Genomic DNA, 25,295 nt, shown 5'->3' with positions numbered 1-25,295 from the left:
AATATAGCTTATAGCCTTCCTCGGTCAATGAGCTATCTAACACTGAAATAATTTTTCAAATCGGACCAGTAGTTCCTGAGATTAGCGCGTTCAAACAAACAAACAAACTAACAAACTCTTCCGCTTTATAATATTAGTATAGAATATAGATTTAGATTAAATATCTAGTTTAAAATACATTGCAGGCGTCATATCGAACTTCGGCCGCGTTTTTTCGCCCTAGTGTGTTTAGATACTTAGTTTTTAACTGCGCTGCGAAAATCAAATGCAACTTGATTTAAGACTCAGATAATTAAGAAGAATAACTTTCGTTTATAAGGATTCGGCAGTCGTATATCATGATTTCACTTTATTTAGTTAAGTTACCGTAACGTTAACGAAAGTTATCTAGATGAGATCTGTTACGGGTAGGCACACGATAATGAATCTTTCACCGAAATATTACATTTTATGCATAATAAAATAACAACCGTAAGGTATCTACCAATTCATATACTGCTGCTACTTTTTGTACGTACATATTAAGAAGAAACGCTTACACTGTTTTTCCATACAAACGTATTCTCCTGTTTTCTCCCTGGACAATGCGTTTAGACAAATTATATTTTTATACAATATTGGGATCTGTTTAAACTATGCCTATACGTTCGAGTTTTTCGAAATTTACTAATATATAAAAAATATGACCCTTCAAAATACGTTAAATTTTTATCGAAATTTCGGCGGGGTATTGATTTTTTCAAAATCGCCGCGAATACCCCGCCAATCCACCGACCATAACACAAATTTTAAAGATCTTTAAGATAAAATAAAAACGTAAAAGCATAGACTCACTCTCCCTGAAGATAATAAAAAATTAGATAGGCTCTATTTTTAAAGGAGGAATCAGAGAACTATGTTACCTCGATTTACTGTATCTGTCTCTATCACAATACACGTGCCGGCGCAGGGTGAAGCGTGATGGCAATAGTTTCTTCATTTAAATTCTTCTGCACCCGCGTTCCCTCCTAAAGTAGAAGCATGCATGCTTTTTATCATGGAAAAAATTAGTGTTACTGCGCGACAAAATAATTTTTGCCACAGTGGATTTGCGTCATTTAGTTATATATATATTTAGTTATATTTAGTTTTATATAGCCATAAATCAATAGAATAGCTCTTATAATTTGAATATCGTTGTGATATTAAAATGACGTGATGTTGGCAACATAAAGTGAAAATATACCTAGCGAATTAGAGAAACAAAGGCCCGAGCAAGAGAGATGTCACTATCAGTAACACTGCGTGGTAAAAAGAGACGTGTGATACATGACAGCAGAACTCTTTTTTTGACGTTCAGTCGGCATTTATCGGCACGTTGACAATTTAATCTCATAGAAGGATGCTAGTATAAGTGTATAAGTCATGTATACGTACACACATATAAAACTATCGTAATATTATGTCCTTGGACGGAACTCAAAATATACAACGAGAAGACTAACATCAAAACGGGCACACCATTTGAAGCTCTACAAGCAGTTCCGAATTTACATTTTATGAGAGTAGGCCTCTTTATTTTCGCCGCCTAATAGTACGTTATCTGTAGGGCCTCTATGGATGCTGCCACCCCCCTAGGACGCTGCCACCCTTTTTTTTACATTGGGAAATGCTTTGCGTATCCCCGGCGGATTGGGGCATCGGCCGGGATATGTGGGGCTCTCCGAAGACCCACTAAAACCCCATGGTGCTCCATTCCCCGCTTAGGCATAGTTACGGGCACGATTAACCAGCCGCAAAAGGACGCTGCCACCCCTAGGCAGAGGCCTATAACGGCCTATTTGTAAATCAGAGGCTGTCTAACTACAAATAGACGAGACACCCTTTTGCATTTATTTTTTATGAATTAAGGGGGCAAACGAGCAAACGGGTCACCTGATGGAATGCAACTTCCGTTGCCCACGGACACTCGCAGCATCAGAAGAGCTGCAGGTGCGTTGCCGGCCTTTTAAGAGGGAATAGGGTAATAGGGGAGGGTAGGAATGGGAAGGGAATAGGGGAGGGTAGGGAAGGGAAAAGGGTAGGGGATTGGGCCTCCGGTAAACTCACTCACTCGGCGAAACACAGCGCAAGCGCTGTTTCACGCCGGTTTTCTATGAGAACGTGGTATTTCTCCGGTCGAGCCAGCCCATTCGTGCCGAAGCATGGCTCTCCCACGTACGTTTATATTAGTTTTGATGGTGAAGGTTAAGATCAGATTAAAATATTATAAAATTCGTATCTGACATAAAAAGTACAACTTATTAATAATTATAAAATATTCATCATAATATTATACTTTTTACGTATTTTTTTTTTTAATGATATTTCATCAGGGGGCAAACGAGCAAACGGGTCACCTGATGGAAAGCAACTTCCGTCGCCCATGAACACTCGCAGCATCAGAAGAGCTGCAGGTGCGTTGCCGGCCTTTTAAGAGGGAATCGGGTAATATTGGAGGGTAGGGATGGGACGGGAAGGGAATAGGGGAGGGTAGGGAAGGGAAAAGGGTAGGGGATTGGGCCTCCGGTAAACTCACTCACTCAGCGAAACACAGCGCAAGCGCTTATTTCACGCCGGCTTTCTGTGAGAACGTGGTATTTCTCCGGTCGAGCCGGCCCATTCGTGCCGAAGCATGGCTCTCCCACGTATACGTAATAGTACTTTTGCATAAAATATTCATTTATTAAGGGCGTTGTATTAAAATATACACATTTATGAATATAACCACAAATTTAATTATGAAATAACCACAATAAAATTATTTATTTAAATTTTCGCCATATGTTATAACACTTTCTAACTTTCAGATATAATATAACTTTAGTAGTTTTTCTCAAACTCAAAGAAAACCGCCCACAGTGCACATTTTTCTATAAATGTGAACTTCCCGGTCGTTGATATTATAATCAGTGATCCATTTAAAATTATATTGAATTAGATATTTCCCGCTACTTTGTTGGGCAAAAATTAATTTGTTGTTCGAGAAACACACATTTTTTGGCAGAAAAATAAATTTTCCTGCTGTTTGATATACATATTTTTCATCAAAATTGACCTAATGTCTTAGGCATAAAAACAGGAATATTATTGGTGAGCGCGTTGGTAGCTCAAGGCGGGGGTCGCAGGTTCGAATCCTGCCGACGGAACAAAAAAGTTTTCAAAGTTCCTGGGTCATGGATGTGTATTAAATATGCGTATCATATAATAAAAATCTTAAATATATGTATAGTATAAAAAAGTATTAAATATATTTCCGTTGTCTGGTACCTGTAACACAAGTTTTTCAGGTACTTACCACGGGGCCAGACTGATGTGCTGTCAAACATCCATAGATATTATTATTATCATTACGAATTTAACAAAATAATGCATATTTTTTATATATCTATCTGATTTCTTATTTAACTTCAAAATGTAAAAATTGTGTGAATTTTGTCATTATTAACTAAGTTATCTAAAGTAAAACAATGTTATTTTATTTAAAAATGCACATTTTTATTTTTAAATCTAAAGTCTACAATTGAATTAATTTCTTTAGTGTATCTGCGTACATCTTGCTGCATTATATCCTTTGTCCTTTACCGGTCCTCAAAGTATATTCATACTTATATTTTTTCAGGCAGACTTACAGAAACACTTTCGCGATATCAGTACACAAACCAAACATCAACGACCGGTGACTTAGCTATCGCATATCATAAGTAGAGTGGGGAGTGGAATAAAACTATCTACCGGCTCGCCACAACGCCATACTTACGTTAGATATAGTATTAGTCGTAGCAAAAAAAAATTTTTTTCTAAAAAAAATGAAGTGTCTCGTAGTTTTCCTCGCCTGCTGTGCACTGGTCAGCTGCCAAAGTGACACCTCCTTGGAGACAGCCATCAACTTCATCAAGGACTGCAAAGGAGATTATATTCTCTGTGTCAAGGTATGCCAACGCTTGGGTAGTTTACCTGGGTCAACGATGTTAGTTCACCTGTTTTTAGATGAATTGTTTTCCCTAAATTTGGTACAATTTCTGGTGGTAGCTTAAATTATTTTAAAGGAGTTTTGGGATTCCAACTACTAAATAGACAAGTAATATTGTGGATGGAATAATTGAAATTAAAATGTTAAAATAAATTGTGATCGTTAACTGCTATAACATTAAATAAATGTTTTAAAGTTATGAGAGTAAATTATGTAAAATATTTAATAAATTAAAATTTAATTCCAACGATTATAATTTTTACATAAGCTTATATTAGAATAACAGTAAATAGTAATGAAAAACATAACATTTTCAAAAGAATAGAATTAAAGGCATACTTTAAAATTTCAATTATATAACTTTAGTTATCAAGTTCACTATACAAACTTTCATACAGACCTAGATCTTCTAAAAATACTAAGGCTTAAATATACATAAAATAAAACATACCTTATATGGTTTATGTTCAATTACGTTGTAAATAGCACACATATTAATTGTGACCAAACTTTGACCATTTTGTAATTGGATTGTTGCAGATGTCATTATACAAGTAATTTAGTGTAAAAAAGAAATTACTAAAACCGTCTTATAAATTAAATAAAGTAACAAAAGAGCGGGGGTTTTAGGCAAATTTGAGTTTTGACAGCTAAGTAATCAAAAATGGATGAGACCTACGAATAATAAAGACTAGAAGAGACTTAATTCTTTAATTAAGACAATAATTTGACCAACATTCTAACGTCATTATCGAAACTAAAGTATAAAATTTGACTAAATATTCAGCAATTTCTATCAGCCATAATTCTATTTTTCAGGAGAAACTCCTCAAAATCGTAGACAATGTTCGCTCAGCGCGTTCCATAACCATCGTAGACGGGGTGACCTTGAGGTCAGACTCCGAGGTCAGGACGCCCAAGAAGCTCGACTCTCTCCCCGTTGACCCCACGGAGAGAGACGCAGAGGTCAACTATCGTCTCATGGATGGGGTCGTCAGTTTGTTCGAGACCCACGCGTTTGAGGTCAAGATGAATGAAGCCGATAAGCAGACGATACAAAGGTCGCTTGAAGAAGGTAAGATTTGTGATACTTTTAGGCTCAGAATAATAGCTCCCACGCCGGTTTCGGTGACGGTGGCCGTTTTCATTGAAGCCAGGCCAGCTACGCAGGAGTAATTTTATAGTGCCCAAGTGTGTGTGCAGTACACAAGAGCACTCTCTATTCCTTTACTCTCATAACCCAGTGGGACGGAAGACCGACACGACCGGCGAGAGATCAGGCGCAGGACCGACATTTTACATGCCCATCCGACGCATGGATCATCTTACTTGTCAGACAATCAGGTGATCAGCCTGCACTGTCCTAACCAAACTTGGAAATAACATGTTTTCAACGCGGGAATCGAACCCACGACCTCCGAGTCAAGAGCCGCGCTCTATACCACTAGACCACGGACAGTAAGCCCCAATTTCACCAGCGACTTTTAAAGTTAACGTTCGAATTAGAATCACGTTACCTCTTTCGGTTTTCTTATGAATGAAAGAGAAGACATAACATTTTAACAAGCCGTTAAAACTAACGGACGTTGGTAAAATTGGGGCTAAGACGGACAGACAGAACAGTTTAAGCTTGAAGAAGGTAAGGGTTATGAGACTTAAAGAGTAAAAATGTAGGCTGTAGACAGACAGAAGTTTAATAGGGTCCTATATTTAGGCCCTATTTATAGGGAGCTTGCTGACCCGGCAAACGTTGTTTTGTCATAGAAATGATTTCCAGTATCAATATAAAAAGTAGATAAAAACCTATTCTCAGGCCTAACGAATGTTTCTTTAAAATCGGTTAAGCCGTTTTGGAGGAGTTCGCGCACCAACACAGTTACACGAGAATTTTATATATTAGACGTAGGTTGTAGGATGGACAGACAGAAAGGTTAACAGGGTATTTAGGCTCTATTTGTAGGGAATAAAGGTCATGGTGTGTAGCAGATGGACAGGGAAGTTTCAGTAATAGGGTCTGCGTTAACCCTTTAGATAGGGAACCCTAAAACGGGCTTGGTGTAAACGAGACTTACATGGTAAGGTTCCGTATGCAATTTGACGTAAAGTTAATTTTTTGGTATAGTGCAACTTTAATAATTTTTGCCGTGAATGGACAAAATGAAATTTTTTAGGAATCATACGTTTTCCTGCAATAACAAGTCGATATTGCAGGAAAACGTGTCCTTTATTACAACTCTATATTTGAGTGAAGTTAAGTCGCAATCGGTTTAGTGATTTCAGAGCCTATTCAATGAAAACAAATAAACAAACTATACATGGCACTATAGTGCCCCCGTGCGAGTGGCCCCGTGCGAGTTTCTTACGCCGGTTCTTCTCGCCGGGTTAGTTCCCGAACCGGTGGTAGGCAACATGTAGTTCAACGTTCTGAAAATATTTGATTCAAATTTATTCAGAAATAAAACAATTTTTATTTATTTTATAGGAATTTCAAAAAGGTCTTTGACTTTTAATTGAAAATAAAGTACCTTGAATATTGTAATGGTTAATATCCATCTCAAAAACGTAAAGTTTTCCGTTCAAAATTGTTTTTTCTCACCTAATTTCTCCTAAGTACTTTTCATGTAAACACGAAATCAAAATAAAAAACTAAATGACACCTGCGACTCCGCAGTTTGGGCGTGAAGAGGTAACAGACAGACAGACTGACAGACAGACAGACAGACTTTAGATTATTATTATAACGATCTTAAATGTTAATTATAACTTAATTGACAATGCATTTAATGGTTCTGCAATTAGTGTATGTGTTAATGAAAGTAATAAATTACCTTTCTTGATAGTGAAAGTATCTTGATAGGCGGACAGAATGACTTTTGATTAATTGTGTATGATCTATTAAGAGCTCACCTGACTCTAAAAATCAAACATCGTTCTTCTCTCTTCACACTCACGCCCGTCTTTCATATGCCAGGTGAAAAAGGACGGCGCGGAATCATCGCCGAGTTAGTTTTACTTGAATAAAAGACGAACTATAATGATTATGAAAAAAGTGTTTTGAGCAAATTTAGGTTTTATCAATACCTTTTTAGATATTAAAAAATATTAAAGAAAAGACAACAAACTTCGAAGATCCAAGCAAAAATGTGTCTAAAACAAGGTTTTTTGTAAAAAAGAAACTATCGAGCATTTTTTGAGTAATCGTGTATTCGTCTTGAGCATTTAATCTTTATGAACTGAAGTTACTTGTGTCAAAAAATCAGTTTTCTAGACCTTACAGATTTTGAGATCTAGGTTAAAGTATGTAGTCAAGTTAGGGTCATATGGGCTCTTAATATGATTTATAGATCATTACTGTTCGCCCGGAACTTTGTTGACGTAGAAATTCGTAAAGCGCTTATTCCACTTATCCTAGCTAGGATGTCCTAGCTAGGATCCTAAAAAAGTAGTCAAGTGGAATAACATTTAGAAAGCTAGGATCCTAGCTAGGTTAGGATGAAATAATCAAAGTACGACACTAATGCCTGGCTTCACCAACTGCCTCCTAACGCTGAGTCCCCCGGCGACCATTAAGGGTACATTATTATGTACCCTTAATGGTCGCCAAGATTTCACGAATTTTTGTGTGTCACGTTCGTCCTTAGGGCGTAAGAACTTTTGCAAAACATTACTTTTTTTTTAAATGTGTTTGTTTTAAGATATATTTGACCCGCAAAGATCGCTAGGGAACACTTAGCGTTAGACCACCGTTTGTGAAAACAGGCATAAATGTTTGGCTAATGCTAAATACTCACATACGGTTTTGCTCGGTGGAGCAATAGCGTCAAGCAAAACCCGCGGCTCTGGATTTCGTCCACACATTTAGTATTGCTCGATAGTTTTATTCTAAATCGATATATTTAATTCCATCGAGCCAGCTCGAAGGCTCGCTTCGAGCTGGCTCGATGGAAGTCGTTTTGCGTCTTGCTTTTTGCGGTCCACACGGTGGTTATTGCTCGATTTGGAGTAAAACTATCGAGCAAAACCGCATGTGAGTACTTAGCATAACACAATCTAAATTGGTTTAGTATTTTAAGCGTAAGAAGGAGACAGATAAACTCAAACATTTGCAATACATAGTTTATATTGCAACTATGATTGTATGAATAACAATGTTTGAATATTGAATACATTTTTACAAGGCTTTAAATACAAATATAGTGGCACTTAGATGACAGCATGATGTTGGCATGGATGCAACAGCTGTCACTAAAATGACACAAGCGTGCTTTTATTTCGTCTACATGTATTTATTTTATAGGAAGGCGTGATTGAGCAACAGGTATTTCTCGTGGGTGTGTTCCAAAACGTAGCTCAGTACCTTGGCTTGTGACATCAGAATTTGACGCCATACTGTTAATTTGTACCGTGCTTTGATGAACATGGCTTTGTTGTGATGTCATTATTATTATGTTATTATAATATTATATAGGGTGTAACAAAACTAAGTGATAATACTTTAGGGTGTGTACGTGTTCCTTGTAGAGAGTTCACTGTTAAAGAAGCAGCGCTAAAAGACCAATTTTTTGTGATTTGTATGGGCAAACACTTATGCGTCAAGAGTTTCTGCATACAAAAGTGAAAAAAATGCTTTTTCAGCGCTGCTACTTTAATATAAGGAACACATACACGCCCTAAAGTATTATCACTGTTTTGTTACACCTTGTATACTGCTACGTCACACTAGTTATTATAATGTGACGTCGGTTTCAAGACATCATGTGCATTGGCTATTAAACTGAGTTATGTTTTGGAACTTACAACAAATGACACTTTACAAGATGGCGTCAATTTTGGTGTCAAGGTAGCCTTGTACCACTGTACTTTTAAATCAAAATATCTTTTCTAGGGTGCCGTACCCGAAGGGAAAAAACTGGACCCTATTACTAAGACTTCGTAAAATTTTAGGCCAATTTTACTTTGTAACGGTACGGGTCGTACGCGAGTCTGACTCGCACTTGACCGATTATTCTAGTATAGCCCCATTCTTATATCGCGTGTACAAAACCTGTCTGATAAGACAGACGACAGACAGACGACTCGCATTTGGCCGATTTTTCTAGTATAGAACCCATTCTTATATCGCGTGTACCAAACCTGTAAAAGACAAATCGCTTACTCGTATAACTAATAAAAATAGTAAAATAAATGAATAAATTTGAATAATATCATGTGAAAGTCTCATTTTGATGCCAGTAAATTATGTTTGACATTTCCGCGGTGAGATTTCCGAATGTCTACTTATGAATAATTTGTTTGTTGTGTTAGTGCCACCGCACATTATAGACACGACAGTTTTTAGACAGACATACGGTTTTGCTCGATCGAGCAATAACATCGAGCAAAACCCGCGGCTCGGGATTTCGTCCACACATTTAGCATTGCTCGATAGTTTTTTGTTTTAGATATTTAATTCTATCAAGCTGGCTCGATGCGAGCCTTCGAGCGGCTCGATGCGAGCCTTCGAGTTGTCAGTTTTGCGGTCCACACAGTAATTATTACTCGATTTGGAGTAAAACTATCGAGCAAAACCGCATGTGAGTATCGCATAATAAAAAATACTAGACGCGCACATTTGAAATAAAACGTCTCATAGACAAAGATGTCTAATGCGTACAAGAACTGCACGGCGACAAGACGTCTGATTAACGACTGTCGGCTTCCCTTTGAAGTGTATGCGAGCGCGCACATCAACGACAAAACTGTCTAGCGGTGTACCTAGTCTGATCCGAGCGTATATGAATATACAATTGTATGCGTTGAGTCGTCGTAGACAAAACAGTTTCGTCTTGGTATGCGCCGCGTGGTAGATACAACTGTTTCTCTTTAATCGTAAAGCTGACTCGTCTATGAGAAACAAGATTGTCCAAAAACTGTAGTGTCTCCAATGTGCGGTGGCCTTTAAAAATTTTGCGGTTACTTTAACTACGGTATCTTATTTGTTTTTATTGCACCTAAACTACTGAAACAATTTTGATGAAATTAAACACACGCATTAAATATAGAGTAGACCATTTTAGAAAACATGAACCGCCTTTAAGAAGCACACTATTATTAAAGATGTTAAAAATTCAATTAAAAACTCATGTTTATTAATACTGCCTATTTAACTCTTTAAATTTGAGATCAATGCACAGGCCAAATTCTTATCATCGATCCGTCTGTCTGTCTCTTATTTCTTTACGCTTTAACGGCTAAACAGGTTGAGATAAATTTTAGTCCGGAGATACTTTGAAAGACGGAAAAGGATTTACAATAGTTTTTGTTGTGAAAAATGTGCATTTCCGCGCGATAAACGAATTCAACATAACAGAGTTGATCTAGTTGGGCCAGGGGCCGTACCACGAAATCGTTTTGAGACTCAAACGATCGTACGAAAAAACCGCGTCTACTCTAACAAACGTGAAATTAAGTTAGAGCAGGATGCGGCATTCTCGTCCGATTGTTTGAGTCTCAAAATTGTTTCGTAGTAGCCCTACTGTATTCACTTCGATTAGTGCGAGTGCAGGTGATTAGTACAGATTAGTGATTAGTAGAAATTAAAATACTTGCACTAATCAGTAACTGTGATCCACACTTACTTCCTCCAGATTACCAAAAAAACTAGGCCTTTACATCCGTTGTGGATGATTTATACAGTATTCTTCAGAGAGAAGTAACCACTCCTCAAATACTGTAGTGCCTGGGACAAGATTTTTAAATGTCCGTATGGTTGCCCAAGCGCATTCGGCATTCTCGCATCATAGTCGGCCTAATCCAAAGGAAAAATCTAGTCATTACGTCTGGAACCAACTATGTGCGGGTTTCCTCACGATGTTTTCCTTCACCGTACAAGCGTCCGTATTATGTACTTGAGATCAGAAAATGTCTCATAGGTACACGCCTCCACCCGGGTTCAAACCTTCACCCCCTAGGAGTGATAACCGAAGATCTACCCATTAGGCCACGAACGCTCTTCATAAATTACCTACTAATCACCTGCAATAATCACTAATCAAAGTGGATTCAGGCCATTATTAGTGTTGCAGGTGACTTGTGATTAGGAGAAATTAAAAAACTTGCACTAATCAGTTGCTGTCCACACTTACTTTCTACAGATTACTAATCACCTGCAATAATCACCAATCGAAGTGGATTCAGGCCATTATTAGTGTTATAATTACTATACTTATATTATAATATTTATATATTACTAGCTGACCCGGCGAACTTCGTACCGCCTAACAGTCAATGAATGTCGTGTTACTTTTTAGCTGAACTAATTTAGGCTTTGATGAACGTAAAACAATGATACAAAATAATATATTTCCTTTAGGTATCGACGCGTGAATCACATTGCTCATCAGTTTTCTTATCACCAAACGCGTTCCATTACACAGTTTTGGTTGGTTTAAATTTCTAAGCATGATGACTACCGAGCCAACTTTAAGTTTTAAATTGTGCGGTGGTAAACCAGGCACATCCAAGGAGTTTAAAAAAACAAACAAATATAACAGTACTTTGTAGACATTTTACAAAAAATAAATTTCTGAACGCACACATGATGTCTTCAGAAAAAAATAAAGTTGTGGCTTAAAGGTCTCAGCAACCAGGCCATAAGCTCCAAAAAAAAAAAAATAGTTGTTACACTATTTGACAGGATTGGACAACAAATGTTTGACATGTAATAAACAAATCAGCATATATTGAAATGATTAAGTATTCATTACAAATATCGAGTTTTCATTGTTTTCAAGATGTATTCTGCTATTCGGGACGGAAACAAATCTAACAAATCAAAAACCATGGCAATCGGTCCAGCCGTTCTCGAATTATAAGTGTTGTAACAAACACGACTTTCTTTTATATATATAGAAGATTATAAAGTATTCCGCCCGTATTATTTTATTGAAGTGACTAAATAAGTATGTCACCATGGCAACGTCCATCGCTATCCCGTCGCACAAACAATGGTCGCCGTCAGTCTCGAGTTGTAATAATTTACTATTATTTATTCAACAAATGCACTTATCAATATAAAAAGTACCCAGTAGCCGATTCTCAGACCCACTGAATATGCATATACAATTTGGTAAAAATCAGTAAAGCCGTTTCGGAGGAGTACGGTGACTAACATTGTGACACGAGAATTTTATATATAAGATGTACTTCTAATTGGCCCACAATATGTGAGAACATTATAATGAGGGAAACTCTAGTAAGAGTGGTCCGGTAACCCAGTGGGCACGGTTACGGTAACTGGCCACAAATTACACAGGGAAAAGGGACAGGTACTGGTTTGTACTAATATTTACTCAACTGCGAAGAAGAGCTTTTGGGAGATATTTTTCATATACAATCAGATTTTATAAGGTCTCTAGATAACGCCCGCAACCGTACATTTTTTCCCGGTATATTTTACATGCTTCGGCATGAATGGGCCGGCTCGTCTGGAGTTACACCACGGGCTCACAGAAAACAGGCGTGAAACAGCGCTTGCGCTGTGTTTCTCCGAGTGAGTGAGTTTACCGGAGTCCCAATTCCCTACCCTTCCCTTCCCTACCTTATCTCCCCTACCCTGTAATCCTATTCCCTCTTAAAAGACCGGCAACGCACCTGCAGCTCTTCTGATGTTGCGAGTGTCCATGGGCGACGGAAGTTGCTTTCCATCTGGTGATCCGTGTGCTCGTTTGCCCCCTTATTTCATAAAAAAATATTATGTTCTTTCCCGGGACTCTAAGTATATCCACACCAAATTTCTGCAAAATAGACTCAGTGGTTTGGGCGTGAAGAGGTAACAGACAGACGGATAGACATATTTTTTAAATTAATAGTAGTAGTTTTGGTCGAGTTAGCTGTTACGTTTGACATAATCTGACCAAATAAAATAGGCCCACCATTTGCTAATTATCGATTTCTCTGATGGTAAAATCAGAAAAGATCTGGTTTTTAGGCCTGACATAATAATATAATGGCAATGACATACCTGTGAATAAATTTCTTGATAAAAACAAAAGAAATCTTTAGAATTTAATATATTTAGTTCAAAATTTTTATGAATTTAAATTACCTTATTCACACCAAAACTTGCACTTTCATTTTGATTTATTATAAATACTAAATTACAAACCTGAAAGAGAAAATGAATAAATTATGGTTACTTACAATAACAAATAAATATTTGTAAGTTACGCAACAAGATTATTTTGAAAATACAAAATATGGTCAGATTAAAATTCTGAAACTCAAAAAGTAAAAAAAAATGTGTCAACTACTCTATTTTATACGTGGCAGAGCCATGCTTCGGCACGAATGGGCCGGCTCGACCGGATTAATACCACGTTCTCACAGAAAACCGGCGTGAAACAGCGCTTGCGCTGTGTTTCGCCGAGTGAGTGAGTTTACCGGAGGCCCAATCCCCTAACCCCTACCCTATTCCCTTCCCTACCTTCAACTATTCCCTTTCCTTCCCTTCCCTACCCTCCCCTATTCCCTCTTAAAAGGCCGGCAACGCACTTGCAGCTCTTCTGATGCTGCGAGTGTCCATGGGCGATGGAAGTTGCTTTCCATCAGGTGACCCGTTTGCTCGTTTGCCCCCTTATTTCATAAAAAAAAAAAAAAATACGTAGCGTAGGTCGTAGTTTTCGGTAGTTTTTTTTATTAGGGTTCCGTAGTCAAATGGCAAAAAACGGAACCCTTATAGATTGGTCATGTCTGTCTGCAGTCTGACTGTCCGTCCGTATGTCACAGCCACTTGTTTATTTTAAGTCGCTTTTTAACAGCTTATTATCATTAGCGACCACAAGTACCCGTCAAGGCTCTTATAACTTTCTTTATAAACACTGCATACTCTTATAATAATCATACATCTCTGTTGCGCAGTAATTAGTTTATAGAGCGGGAACTGTACAACTTCTGGTATAAAAAGTATCCTATGTCCTTTCTCGAAACTCAAAGTATCTCCATACCAGATTTCAGCAAAATCGATTCAGCGGCTTGGGCGGGAAGAGGTAACAGACATACTTACTTTTTTATATTTTATAAAATTAATATGGTCTCTAAGGGGTGAAGCTAAACTAGCGTAACATTTCTGCCGCGTAAATATCTTTTCATACATCAATCAAACAAGACAGACATACTTTTTTATATTTTATAAAATTAATATGGTCTCTAAGGGGTGAAGCTAAACTAGCGTAACATTTCTGCCGCGTAAATATCTTTTCATACATCAATCAAACAAGACTTTTGTATGAAACTGAATGCAGCAGAATTTCTGCCAGCCGAAATTCTGCGACTCACAACTCACAAATTACGCTCTTTTGGCTTCACCCTTAATCACTACTTAATTAGTATCTCAAAAAAAGCACATAAGCTGCTGCAGCAACTTTGCAGATGTTAAGAGCTTATTACAGTGTGTTTGTGTAAACACCGTTATCCTTGAAACCATCAAATGAGTCCGTCAAAATGATCAATTTTTTCTATGAGAACAATGTTGGGAACTCAAAAAAAATGCAGTCTTCATACCCATACTCATAGAAAAAGTTGTTCATTTTGATGGGCTCATTTGATGAAGCTTGTAAACGCATTTTAAACTCTTTACTGCACACACGGTGTTAGTATAATATTATGCTACGAAGTCGTATAATAACATTAATATAGAAGCTTATTAGAACGTAAATGTAGGGGAAAGTACTTAGAAAGGGGAATGTTTAGTAATATACACTATGTAGTATATATCTATGTCCCACATTCCTACAGGACTTTCACTGCTTTCGATCGCAAATTGTACTATTAACGAGATATTGAAAGTCTAAGATAACTAGAAATTAAATCCGTTATAGCCAATTATAAAGTAGAATTTTATTAATAATACAGAAGGTAAGGAAACAAAGTGATACTTTCAAAATTATATATGCATATTCAGTGGGTCTGAGAATCGGCTACTGGGTACTTATTATATTGATAAGTGCATTTGTTAAATAAATAATAGTAAATTATTACAACTCGAGACTAATGGCGACCATTGTTTGTGCGACGGGATAGCGATGGACGTTGCCATGGTGACATACTTATTTAGTCACTTCAATAAAATAAAACGGCCAAAATGCTTGATATGGGAAAGAAACGTTTGCCGGGACAGCTAGTAATTTATTTAAGACACAAACACACCCTAAAGGATTATAAATATGTTATATTACACATTGTATAACGCATATATTTTTAACCACGAGTCCTAAATTATTTATTTTTGGAGTTACGTGTTCTTAAAAATAGAACCCTGGTAAAGCCGCTTTCTTGTCCATCTGTCTGTCTACTCTTCATTGAAGCTTTGAAAAATCTGAGTAAAGAAAATTCAAAATATAAAATATTATGAGGTCATCTTGAGAGGGAGGGAGAGGGAGCCAAATAGACAAATTTTGTTAACTTAACCGAGCTAAATTAACAGTTTCGAGTCATACGTATAGTTGGATTCACAGATAGTTGGAATCACAGAAAATTGCTTTATCATCTAGTGCCAAAGATCGTCCAAACTCTAAAGGTGTCTCTTCACATGGACCATGCTGGCCCACTACAAGCCATCGCCATTGCATAAACGGGGTAATGGTGTATGATGGCGGACGATTTCCAGATGTGGCGCGCAATGGCGGCTGCAGTGGGGCCATCGTGGGCCATTGTGTACTGGCTACTTTATATATTTTTAGGGTTCCGTACACAAAGGGTACAAACGGGATCCTATTACTGAGACTTCGATGTCTGTCCGTCCGTCTATCTGTCTGTCTGTCTCCAGGCTGTATCTCAAGAACTGCCATAGCTAGAATTCTGAAATTTTGACAGATTGTGTATTTCTGCTGTCGCTATAACAACAAATACTAAAAATAAATAAATAAGGGGAGCTCCCATACAAAAAATATAATTTTCGCCTATTTTTGCTCTATAGTGGAACTTTTCGTGCGCGAGTCCAACTCGCACTTGACCGATTTTTTAACTAACCAATTTCTCTTCTTTTCAGGTCGTGGCAAGAAGAAAGGTGGTGGTATCGGCGCCATTATCGGTCTACTCGGAGCCAAGATTCTTCTCGGCAAACTCTTCATCGTCAAACTCATAGCTCTTAAAGCGATCGCCACCGCCAAGATAGCTCTTATCCTGGCCGTGGTCCTCTTTGTCGCCTACTGCCTCAAACAGGACCACACTAAGACCACATACGAGGTGGTCCCTCACCCTCATCATCATGAGTCCCACCACCCAGTCCATATCGAGCACAGTTCCCATGACGCCGGCCATGGATACTCAGGGTATGGATCCGACTGGAACAAGAACTTGGACGAGGCGCAGAACCTAGCGTACGGAGCATACTCCCCCCACAAGTAGACCAAAAGACTTATAGCTTAAGTACAAATTATTTATTTAATTTATTGTTATTTAATAAAGTTATGTTACGGATTTTGTAGTTTTATTCATAACGAGCTTTTGCCCGCGGCTTCGCTCGCGTTAAGAAGGAGGTGGAATTGATCAAAATCTTTTCATAGCGGATACCTACGTCATAATATCTACCTGCATGCCAAATTTCAGCCCGATCGGAAGAGTGGTTTGGGCTGTGCGTTGATAGATCACCATGTCAGTCAGTCACCTTTGAGTTTTATATATATAGACTAGTCGACTTCGCTTGGAACAAGGAATTCTACGGGAACCGTATATTTTCACGTAAAAATAGCCTACGTCTCTTTCCGTGGTCTACTATATCCACGGAAAGAGACATGATAGAGTTGACTATCTACATGGAAATAAAACTAGGAGTATACAGATCGATTTTTATGTAATTTGGTATAGGGCTTACCTATGGCAAATTACATAAAAATCGGTCAAGCTGTTCGTGAGATTAGCCAGTCGAAATGGACAAACAAACTCTTTAGCTTTATAATATTAGTATAGAATATTGATTAATAAGAGCCAAAGATTTGATTGAAGTTCAAATAAAAAACACTAGCTATTTGACCGAGCTTTGCTCGGTATTCGATAAAACACGAATAAAATGACATTTTCTAAAAATGATTCCTAGCTAGATCGATTTATCGCATCTGAAACCTCCTGTATACTAAATTTCATGAAAATTGTTGAAGCCGATTCCGAGATTCCAATTATACACATATATATATATACATACAAGAATTGCTCGTTTAAAGATGTAAGATAAACAACACAATATAAATGCTAGTTTTGAGTTGTCATACTGAACTTTATGTAATATAGTAATATGTAAATATACTATACATAATAATATTATTACACTCCTGGCGTGGCTGAGAAATTGATAACTTTGTGTTAAGAGAAAATTAAAATGATTACTTGACTTTAATTTAATGAAGAAGTTGACTAAAAAGTAAATAGCTTAATATGTAATATAGTATATCCCACAACCTGTACATTTTGTATGTGTGCGGAAAAACTATCACGCCTATTGATTTGTGCTTTAACGTGGTCATTTTTATTTATTCGTAGATGTGTTATCATCAGTCAGTCAAGGTGTGACTATACTAGCCCTCACAAAGCTCGGCTTTTAGCTAGTTAAATTAAAGTTAAGCGGACGTTAAATGTGTCTGACTGAGGCTGTCATATTGTCATGAATTCTAAAAGTTTCTTAGTTTGGTTACCTAATTGAAAGTTAGATGGTTAACCGTGCCTGAACTGATGCTGATGTGTTATGGCTACACCTACTCATGATTAGATTATAGATCGATTGATAATATACAAAACGTGTAAAAAGGTATTGCCGTTTATATTATTCGATCCGCGCGGCTTCGCCCGTGTAAATTAGGAGTTTCACGGAAATCGTACATTTTATCACAAAATAATAGTCTATGTCCGAAGGGACATAGACTACGTGAAAACGTGGTCTACTTTTTATCTGTGCCAAATAACATAAAAATTGCTTTAATAGTTCGTGAGATAAGGCCTTTCAAATAATTTTTCCCCTTTTTTCTACATTGTCTTCTGTTTCTTCGCTTCTATTAGTCTAAGCTTGATAATAGCCTATAGCCTTCCTCGATAAATGGGCTATCTAACACTGAAATCATTTTCCAAATCGGACCAGTAGCTCCTGAGTTTAACGCGTTAAAACAAACAAACAATTAACAAACTCTTCAGCTTTATAATATTATAGTATAGATTAATCCCTCGCTGAATCGGATCACTGGATAAGAACAACATAAACCGGCCATAATGGTATTTAAAGTGTTGGAGCATTTTTTTTTTAAATGAGATAAGGGGGCAAACGAGCGAACGGGTCACCTGATGGAAAGCAACTTCCGTCGCCCATGGACACCCGCAGCATCAGAAGAGCTACAGGTGCGTTGCCGGCCTTTTAAGAAGGAATAGGGTAATAGGGGAGGGTAGGGAAGGGAATAGGGTAGGGGATTGGGCCTCCGGTAAACTCACTCACTCGGCGAAACACAGCGCAAGCGCTGTTTCACGCCGGTTTTCTGTGAGAACGTGGTATTTCTCCGGTCGAGCCGGCCCATTCGTGCCGAAGCATGGCTCTCCCACGTATATCTAACAATACAAAAAGATGAGATAAGATAGATACACTCTCGCTTTCTTTTTCGGACATTAAGATAATAATCGTATGATTGAAATTGATTGTAATGTCTCAGAGATAAAATCAAACATTTGCTTGCGGCTCTTTAGCGGGGTCACGTTATTGAATAAACTTACGCTTAAAAAGGCTGTAACAAAACTAAGAGATCATACTTTAATTAGTATGTGTGTATGACTGTTCCTTATATTTTTTATTTTTTTTTATGAAATAAGGGGGCATACAAGCAAACCGGTCACCTGATGAAAAGCAACTTCCGTCGCCTATGGACACTCGCAGCATCAGAAGAGCTGCAGGTGCGTTGTCGGCCTTTTAAGAGGGAATAGGGTAATAGGGGAGGGTAGGGAAGGGAATAGGGGAGGGTAGGGAAGGAAATAGGAGAGGGTAGGGAAAGGAAAAGGCTAGGGGATTGGGTCTCCGGTAAACTCACTCACTCGGCGAAACACAGCGCAAGCGCTGTTTCACGCCGGTTTCCTGTAAGCCCGTGGTATTTCTCCGATCGAGCCGGCCCATTCGTGCCGAAGCATGGCTCTGCCACGTCAAAAATATACGTATAAAGTCGTAGTTATAAGTTGTAGAGAATTAAATTTGCAACAACTTTGGTTCTTATCATTTTTGTAAAAAAAAAATTAAGATGTGGTCAAAAGTAGGCTTAACCTTCAAACCAGTCCGCTGTGCGCACTCGCAGCGTGCACCCGAGTTGCATACTTTATCGCGAGTGTTATAATTATATTTGTGGACGCTAATTAATATCATACTCACGATGGAGAATGATGAGGAAGATGACTCAAGTGGTATGGATATTATTTGTCATAGTGGGCAAGATGATATTATTTTGGAAGTATGTGGAAATAATAAAAGGGTCCGTGAAAAGAGAAAGATTGAGCAGAATGAGAATGTGTGTGATACTGAAAATGACTTTATTACTGTTAAAAAACGGAAATCGAAGCGAGTTAATAGCTCTGATGATATTGAAAATGTTATCAGCCGAAATAACAAACATGAAATATGCATCACTGCCGTGGAGAGTGTACCTAAACAAATGGCGCTAGCGAAACTTTTGCGGGACGAAGGCATTAAAAACATTCTAAGGATAAAATACAAAAGTTTTAACAAAGTATTGGTCCAATTTGAAGAAAAAGCAGATGCTGAGAAACTTTTGCAATGTGAGAAATTTAAGGAATTGGGATTTAGGTGTCAGCTAATAAATGATTTGTCTATATGTTACGGTGCGGTGAAAGGAATTGACCTTGAGCTGAATGAACAGCAGATAATGGAAATATTAGAATCTAATTGTGACATATTATCTATTAAACGACTAAAACGTTTTGATTCCGAAACAAATAAGTGGATTGACAGTGAAGCTGTGAGATTAAGTTTTAGGGGAAATACTTTGCCGGAATATATATATGCCTATAATTGTCGTTTAAAAGTTGAAACATATGTTTTTCCTGTTACTCAATGTATAGGCTGTTGGAAATTTGGACACGTATTCAAGTACTGTCCTTTAAAAAAGTTAACTTGTCCCAAATGTGGTGGCCCTCATGAAAATTGTAATCCTGAATATATTAAATGCCTAAATTGCAAGGGGAATCATATAGTTATAGATAAAAAATGTCCAATTTATTTGAAAGAGAGAAAGATAAGAAATATAATGAGCAAAGAGCAAGTTCCATATAGAATCGCATACAATTTATTGTATAGTGAACAACGACAAGAAGAAAATAACTATTCGTACGATGTTTCTCAAAATTTGGATCCAACAGCTGGCACAAGGACTGAAGAAACCTATAGCAGTGTAACTTCAAGAAATCTTCCTTCGAAAAATTCGGGCACAGAAATTTTGCATACCGCAGAAAGTGAGATTCCAGACTTAAGAGGAAATATAAATTCAATAAAATCTTCAAGAACGAAACATAGTAACGGGAACAAAAGAGTTTCTAAAAATAGTGAATATACCTGTTTTGAAGAGCCAAAGGAAAATGAAGAAGATGGAAGCCAAAATGAGACTCAGAGAAATACTAATAGAGATGAAGAATTAATTTATAAGTTTGAATTTAAGAAGTTTTTGTTAAAATTAAAAAGCTTGGTTACAGAGGAGGGATCTTTAGAAGAAAAAGGTATTAAATTATTTAAAATTATATATGAAGAAATTAAAAAAATTGTATTGAATAGATTGTTAAATGGGGGGTTGTTAAACACAATTATAACTTCATGTGATGGATAGTACAAATCAAAGTTTTAAGATTAACATATTTCAATGGAATGCTCAGAGTCTTTTACCAAAGTTAACATCGTTTACTGATTTATTAATTAGAGATAATATTCATATAGCGATTTTATGTGAAACTTGGTTAGATTGTGAGCAGGACATTAATATAAGTGGCTATGTTACATATAGATCTGATAGGTATGATTCTTACGGAGGTGTTGCAATTGTAATACATAAATCGATACGGTCTTTTCTAAATTCATTTCAAATATCTAATAATGGCATAGAGATGATTTGTGTTAAATTAATTAACTGTAAATATTTAGAAAACATTATTGCTATTTATTGCCCATCTTCTGTTCGCACGCAGTCATCTGATTGGGATTTTATATTTTCAAAATTTTCTCGAAAAACTTTAATAGCAGGAGACTTTAACGGCCATCACACGAACTGGTCTAATAGAATAGATTCAAGGGGTAATCAATTACTAGATGCATCACTAGATAGTTCCTTTATAACATTAAATAATGGCAAAGCGACCAGAGTAAAACTTGTAAGTGGAGTGTTACAAGAAACATCTCCAGATGTTTCCTTTTGTTCAGTAGACCTTGCAATAAATTTTGAGTGGAATACAACGAACGAACATTTAGGCAGTGACCATTTAATAATAAAGTTAAATTTGAATTATAATGACTCATTACATACGGTGCTTAAAAAAAACTTCAAATTAAGCAATTGGACAAAATACAAAGAAATTCTTCAAGAGTTATTTTTTCGTTGTAACAAAACGTTTACTAGTATTCAAGATAGATATAATCATTTCATTGAACTTATAAAATATGCCTGCGACCAATCTGTTCCATTTAAAAGATTGTGTACTAATCCTGCGCGTAACTTTACCCCTAAACATTATTGGAGTCAAGATTTGTCTAGAGTTGTTGCAGAGCGTCGGCTCGCTCTTAAAATTTTTCGTAGAAATCCTACCCCAGAAAATCTATCCCGTCTTAACTTAAAAATTTCAGAAGCCCAACGCTCAATTAGACGAGCAAAATCTCAAAGTTTTAAACAATTTTGTAATAGCATTGACTCATCTACATCTTTATCAGATATGTGGCGGAAAATGAAGTGGATAAAAGGAATAAGACAAGCGAGGTCATATGCCTCTGATGTGGCTAAATTAGAACTTTTATCATCTCTCACTCCCGACTTCGTAACGGAACCGCCGCGTATTTTCCAGCATAGTAATTCTAAGCTCGACGAAGATTTTACTTTACATGAGATGGAAGTCTGTTTAAAAAGTAAAGATACGGCTCCCGGCCATGATGAAATATTTTACTCAATGATTTATAACCTCCCTTTATTAGGTAAACAGTTTTTACTCCACATTTATAATGATATATATAGATCTGGTTATGTTCCGATTCAGTGGAGAAAAATTAAAATTATTCCAATACCTAAATTAAATGATAATAATAAACTTCGGCCGATATCACTTATTTCTTGCGTATGCAAAACTTTTCATTCAATGTTATCGAAACGTTTAGAGTGGTTTATTGAGCATAATAAAATCTTATCTCCGAATACAATGGGATTCCGAAGGGGCCAATCGAGTCTTGATTGTTTAGTTCGTCTTATCACTAGTATTCAATTAGGTTTCTCACACAATATACCTACCATAGCATGTTTCTTAGATATTGAAGGAGCTTACAATAACGTGTCAATTAGTGTATTAATTTCTATATTAGAAGAATTGGGTGTAGGCTCTAAAACATGTTCATATTTTTTTCAATTTTTAAAAGAGAGACATCTGCAGATTGAGTGTGATCAGGATGAAGTAGTAGTGTGGATTCGGTGGACAGGCAAAGGAATCGCTCAAGGCGATCCAGCCTCTTCTTTATTATTTAATATTCTGACTATTAAGATTTGTCGACAGATAAATCAGGTTTATTTAGATCAGTATGCGGATGACTTTGTTTTGTTCGCCAATTACAGGAAAATTGAGGATAGTACTTCTAATTTGCAAAGTGCATTAAATACATTTATCAAAATATTAGAACAACTTGGGTTGGAGTTATCGCCGGCTAAATCTAAATATTGTATTTTTAGTAGGGCTCGGAGAAATCAACAAGTACAAATATATGTAAAGGACTCGCTGTTGGCCTCGACTGAATGTTGCAAGTATTTAGGTTTCTATTTAGATAGATCTTTAAGGTGGTCAAAGCATATAAACGAAACTTACGAAAAAGCTTCCAAATTTATTAATATTTTAAGAATTCTAGCTGGTTCAAATTGGGGTGCTCACCCTCTACACCTTCGTAGAATCTATCTTTCAATTGTAAGAAGTCGTTTAGATTATGGTAGTTATTTATACGATAACGCGGCGAATTGTCATTTGTCTAAATTAGATCGTGTACAAAATCAGGCCCTTAGGATAGTAGGTGGATTTATAAAGACTTCGCCTATACATGTCATGGAGAATGAATTATGTATTACAAATTTAAGGACAAGGAGGTTATATTTATCTTATAAATATTGTTTAAAAATTAATTCATTTTCTGATAATATTAATAATCGATTGTTAAAAAAATTAAATGATGTATTAAGTAATAGATTTTGGTTGAATAAAAAGAAACCATTGTTGGCTTTAAGTAACGATGAAATGAAATTTGATACTGTATCTTCTTCATATCCTTTGGAAATGTTTAAATTAAGTTCATGGGTATCCAGCTTTAATTTGAAAAATTATATTTTTAGTAAATTAGATAGTTTACAAGGGTCGAAATCGCAATTCTTGGATCACACCATTCTTAGATATGAAATCATTAATGAGTTACGACACAAATTTAATGGATATTACACAATTTATACGGATGGATCTAAATCTTCAAATAGTCTCGGTACTGCTTTTTTTGACCCAAACAGTCATACTTATAAAATTAATCAAATTAAAAATAAGTTTATTTCTATAATGTCCGCTGAATTGTTCGCTATTTCACAGGCATTATCTTACGCCATAAGCCTTGATGTTTGTAATGTATTGATTTTAACAGACAGTCAAAGTGCCCTTCTTCATATCTTGCGATGTACTTCTAGTGACAGATGTGTAGCTTTAGCTTATAATATATTAAATAATCTCTGCCAAGCCAATAGAGAAGGTAAAAATATAGTTCTCCAATGGATACCATCCCACATTGGTCTGTGTGGAAACGAAGAGGCTGACAAATTAGCAAAAAGAGCTACGGTGGAGGGTGAAGAGGTGAGTCTTTTGCCTAGCTATTCTGAAATTTTTTATAAATATAAATTAAAATGTTTTGCTTCTTTTAAAGAATACTTCGATGAGCGATCTAAACACAAGGGTATATGGTATAAAACCATTCAGTGTGAGCCTCTTCGTATACCATGGTTCTCAGTATCTAATTTAAGTAGGCAGCAAATAGTCACTGCATGTAGATTGCGATCCGGGCACATCCCTTGTAACAGTTTTGGATTTTTAATGAAGAAAGTGGAGTCGCCCAACTGTGAGGAATGTGGTGTGCGGGATGATATCTACCACCGCTTGATGGAGTGTTCCCGGAACGCAAACTTAAGGGAAAAGCTGATTCTTGATTTTAAATTAATCAAATGTAATACTGGCATATTCCATAGCATTTTAGCAGAGCCTTCTTCTGATGCTGCTAGAATGCTATATAATTTTAGCTATAATTCGGCATAATATTTATAAATTGTTATATTTAGTATAAGGTACGATGGGATTGACATCGTCTTTCTGTACAAAAATCCCTTTAAAAAAATAAAGATTAAAAAAAAAAAAAAAAAACCTTCAAACCAATATGACGGCTAACGCACCAGACGGATTTGGTCTAGTTTTTTTCTTTTTTTTTTATGAAATAAGGGGGCAAACGAGCAAACGGGTCAACTGATGGAAACAACTTCCGTCGCCCATGGACACTCGCAGCATCAGAAGAGCTGCAGGTGCGTTGCCAGCCTTTTAAGAGGGAATAGGGTAATAGGGGAAGGTAGGGATGGAAAGGGAACGGAATAAGGGAGGATAGGGAAGGGAATAGGGTAGGGGATTGGGCCTCCGGTAAACTCACTCACTCGGCGAAACACAGCGCAAGCGCTGTTTCACGCCGGTTTTCTGTGAGGACGTGGTATTTATCCGGTCGAGCCGGCCCATTCGTGCCGAAGCATGGCTCTCCCACGTCAAAAATTTTGGATTTAAGATATTATTTATACTAAAAACTGGCGCAAAAAAGTTATTGTAATTCATCCAAGGTTACTCTATAATCTATATGTCTGAAGTAACGCGACTAGGCTACATGAGCTATCCTAATATTTAAAGTTAAAGATTTTGTAGGTTAACTAGGTCGAGATTATAAACTATTCTTCATATTATGTATAAATTTTCCATTTCATCAATTATTTACATTTTTATTGGTAAAATTGATTGATATATTTACCGATATATAATTTGCATTCTCAGATTA

At 36.8% G+C, this 25,295-nt stretch overlaps 1 protein-coding gene across 1 annotated transcript; it reads left to right on the top strand.

Annotated features, from left to right (window-relative positions):
• Positions 1 to 3,827: 3,827 nt before the first annotated feature.
• On the top strand, positions 3,828 to 16,375 carry LOC121737539. The gene is made up of 3 exons (XM_042129192.1): positions 3,828 to 3,950; positions 4,811 to 5,066; positions 16,017 to 16,375. Exons 1-3 carry the CDS (start codon positions 3,828 to 3,830, stop codon positions 16,373 to 16,375), a joined length of 738 nt encoding a protein of 245 aa, XP_041985126.1.
• Positions 16,376 to 25,295: the final 8,920 nt, after the last annotated feature.

The sequence above is a fragment of the Aricia agestis genome, chromosome 21 (assembly GCF_905147365.1).
Source record: "Aricia agestis chromosome 21, ilAriAges1.1, whole genome shotgun sequence".
In the NCBI taxonomy this organism is placed as follows: domain Eukaryota; kingdom Metazoa; phylum Arthropoda; class Insecta; order Lepidoptera; family Lycaenidae; genus Aricia; species Aricia agestis.
Note: the sequence above shows the minus strand (reverse complement) of the source record. Positions and strands in the feature narration are given on the sequence as shown.

Excerpts from the sequence above, each read along its gene's own strand:
- LOC121737539 (XM_042129192.1), top strand. The coding sequence starts at position 3,828 with ATGAAGTGTCTCGTAGTTTTCCTCGCCTGCTGTGCACTGGTCAGCTGC. Across the intron at positions 3,951-4,810 it reads ATTATATTCTCTGTGTCAAG|GAGAAACTCCTCAAAATCGT; the intron begins GTATGCCAACGC and ends TCTATTTTTCAG. Across the intron at positions 5,067-16,016 it reads ACAAAGGTCGCTTGAAGAAG|GTCGTGGCAAGAAGAAAGGT; the intron begins GTAAGATTTGTG and ends TCTTCTTTTCAG.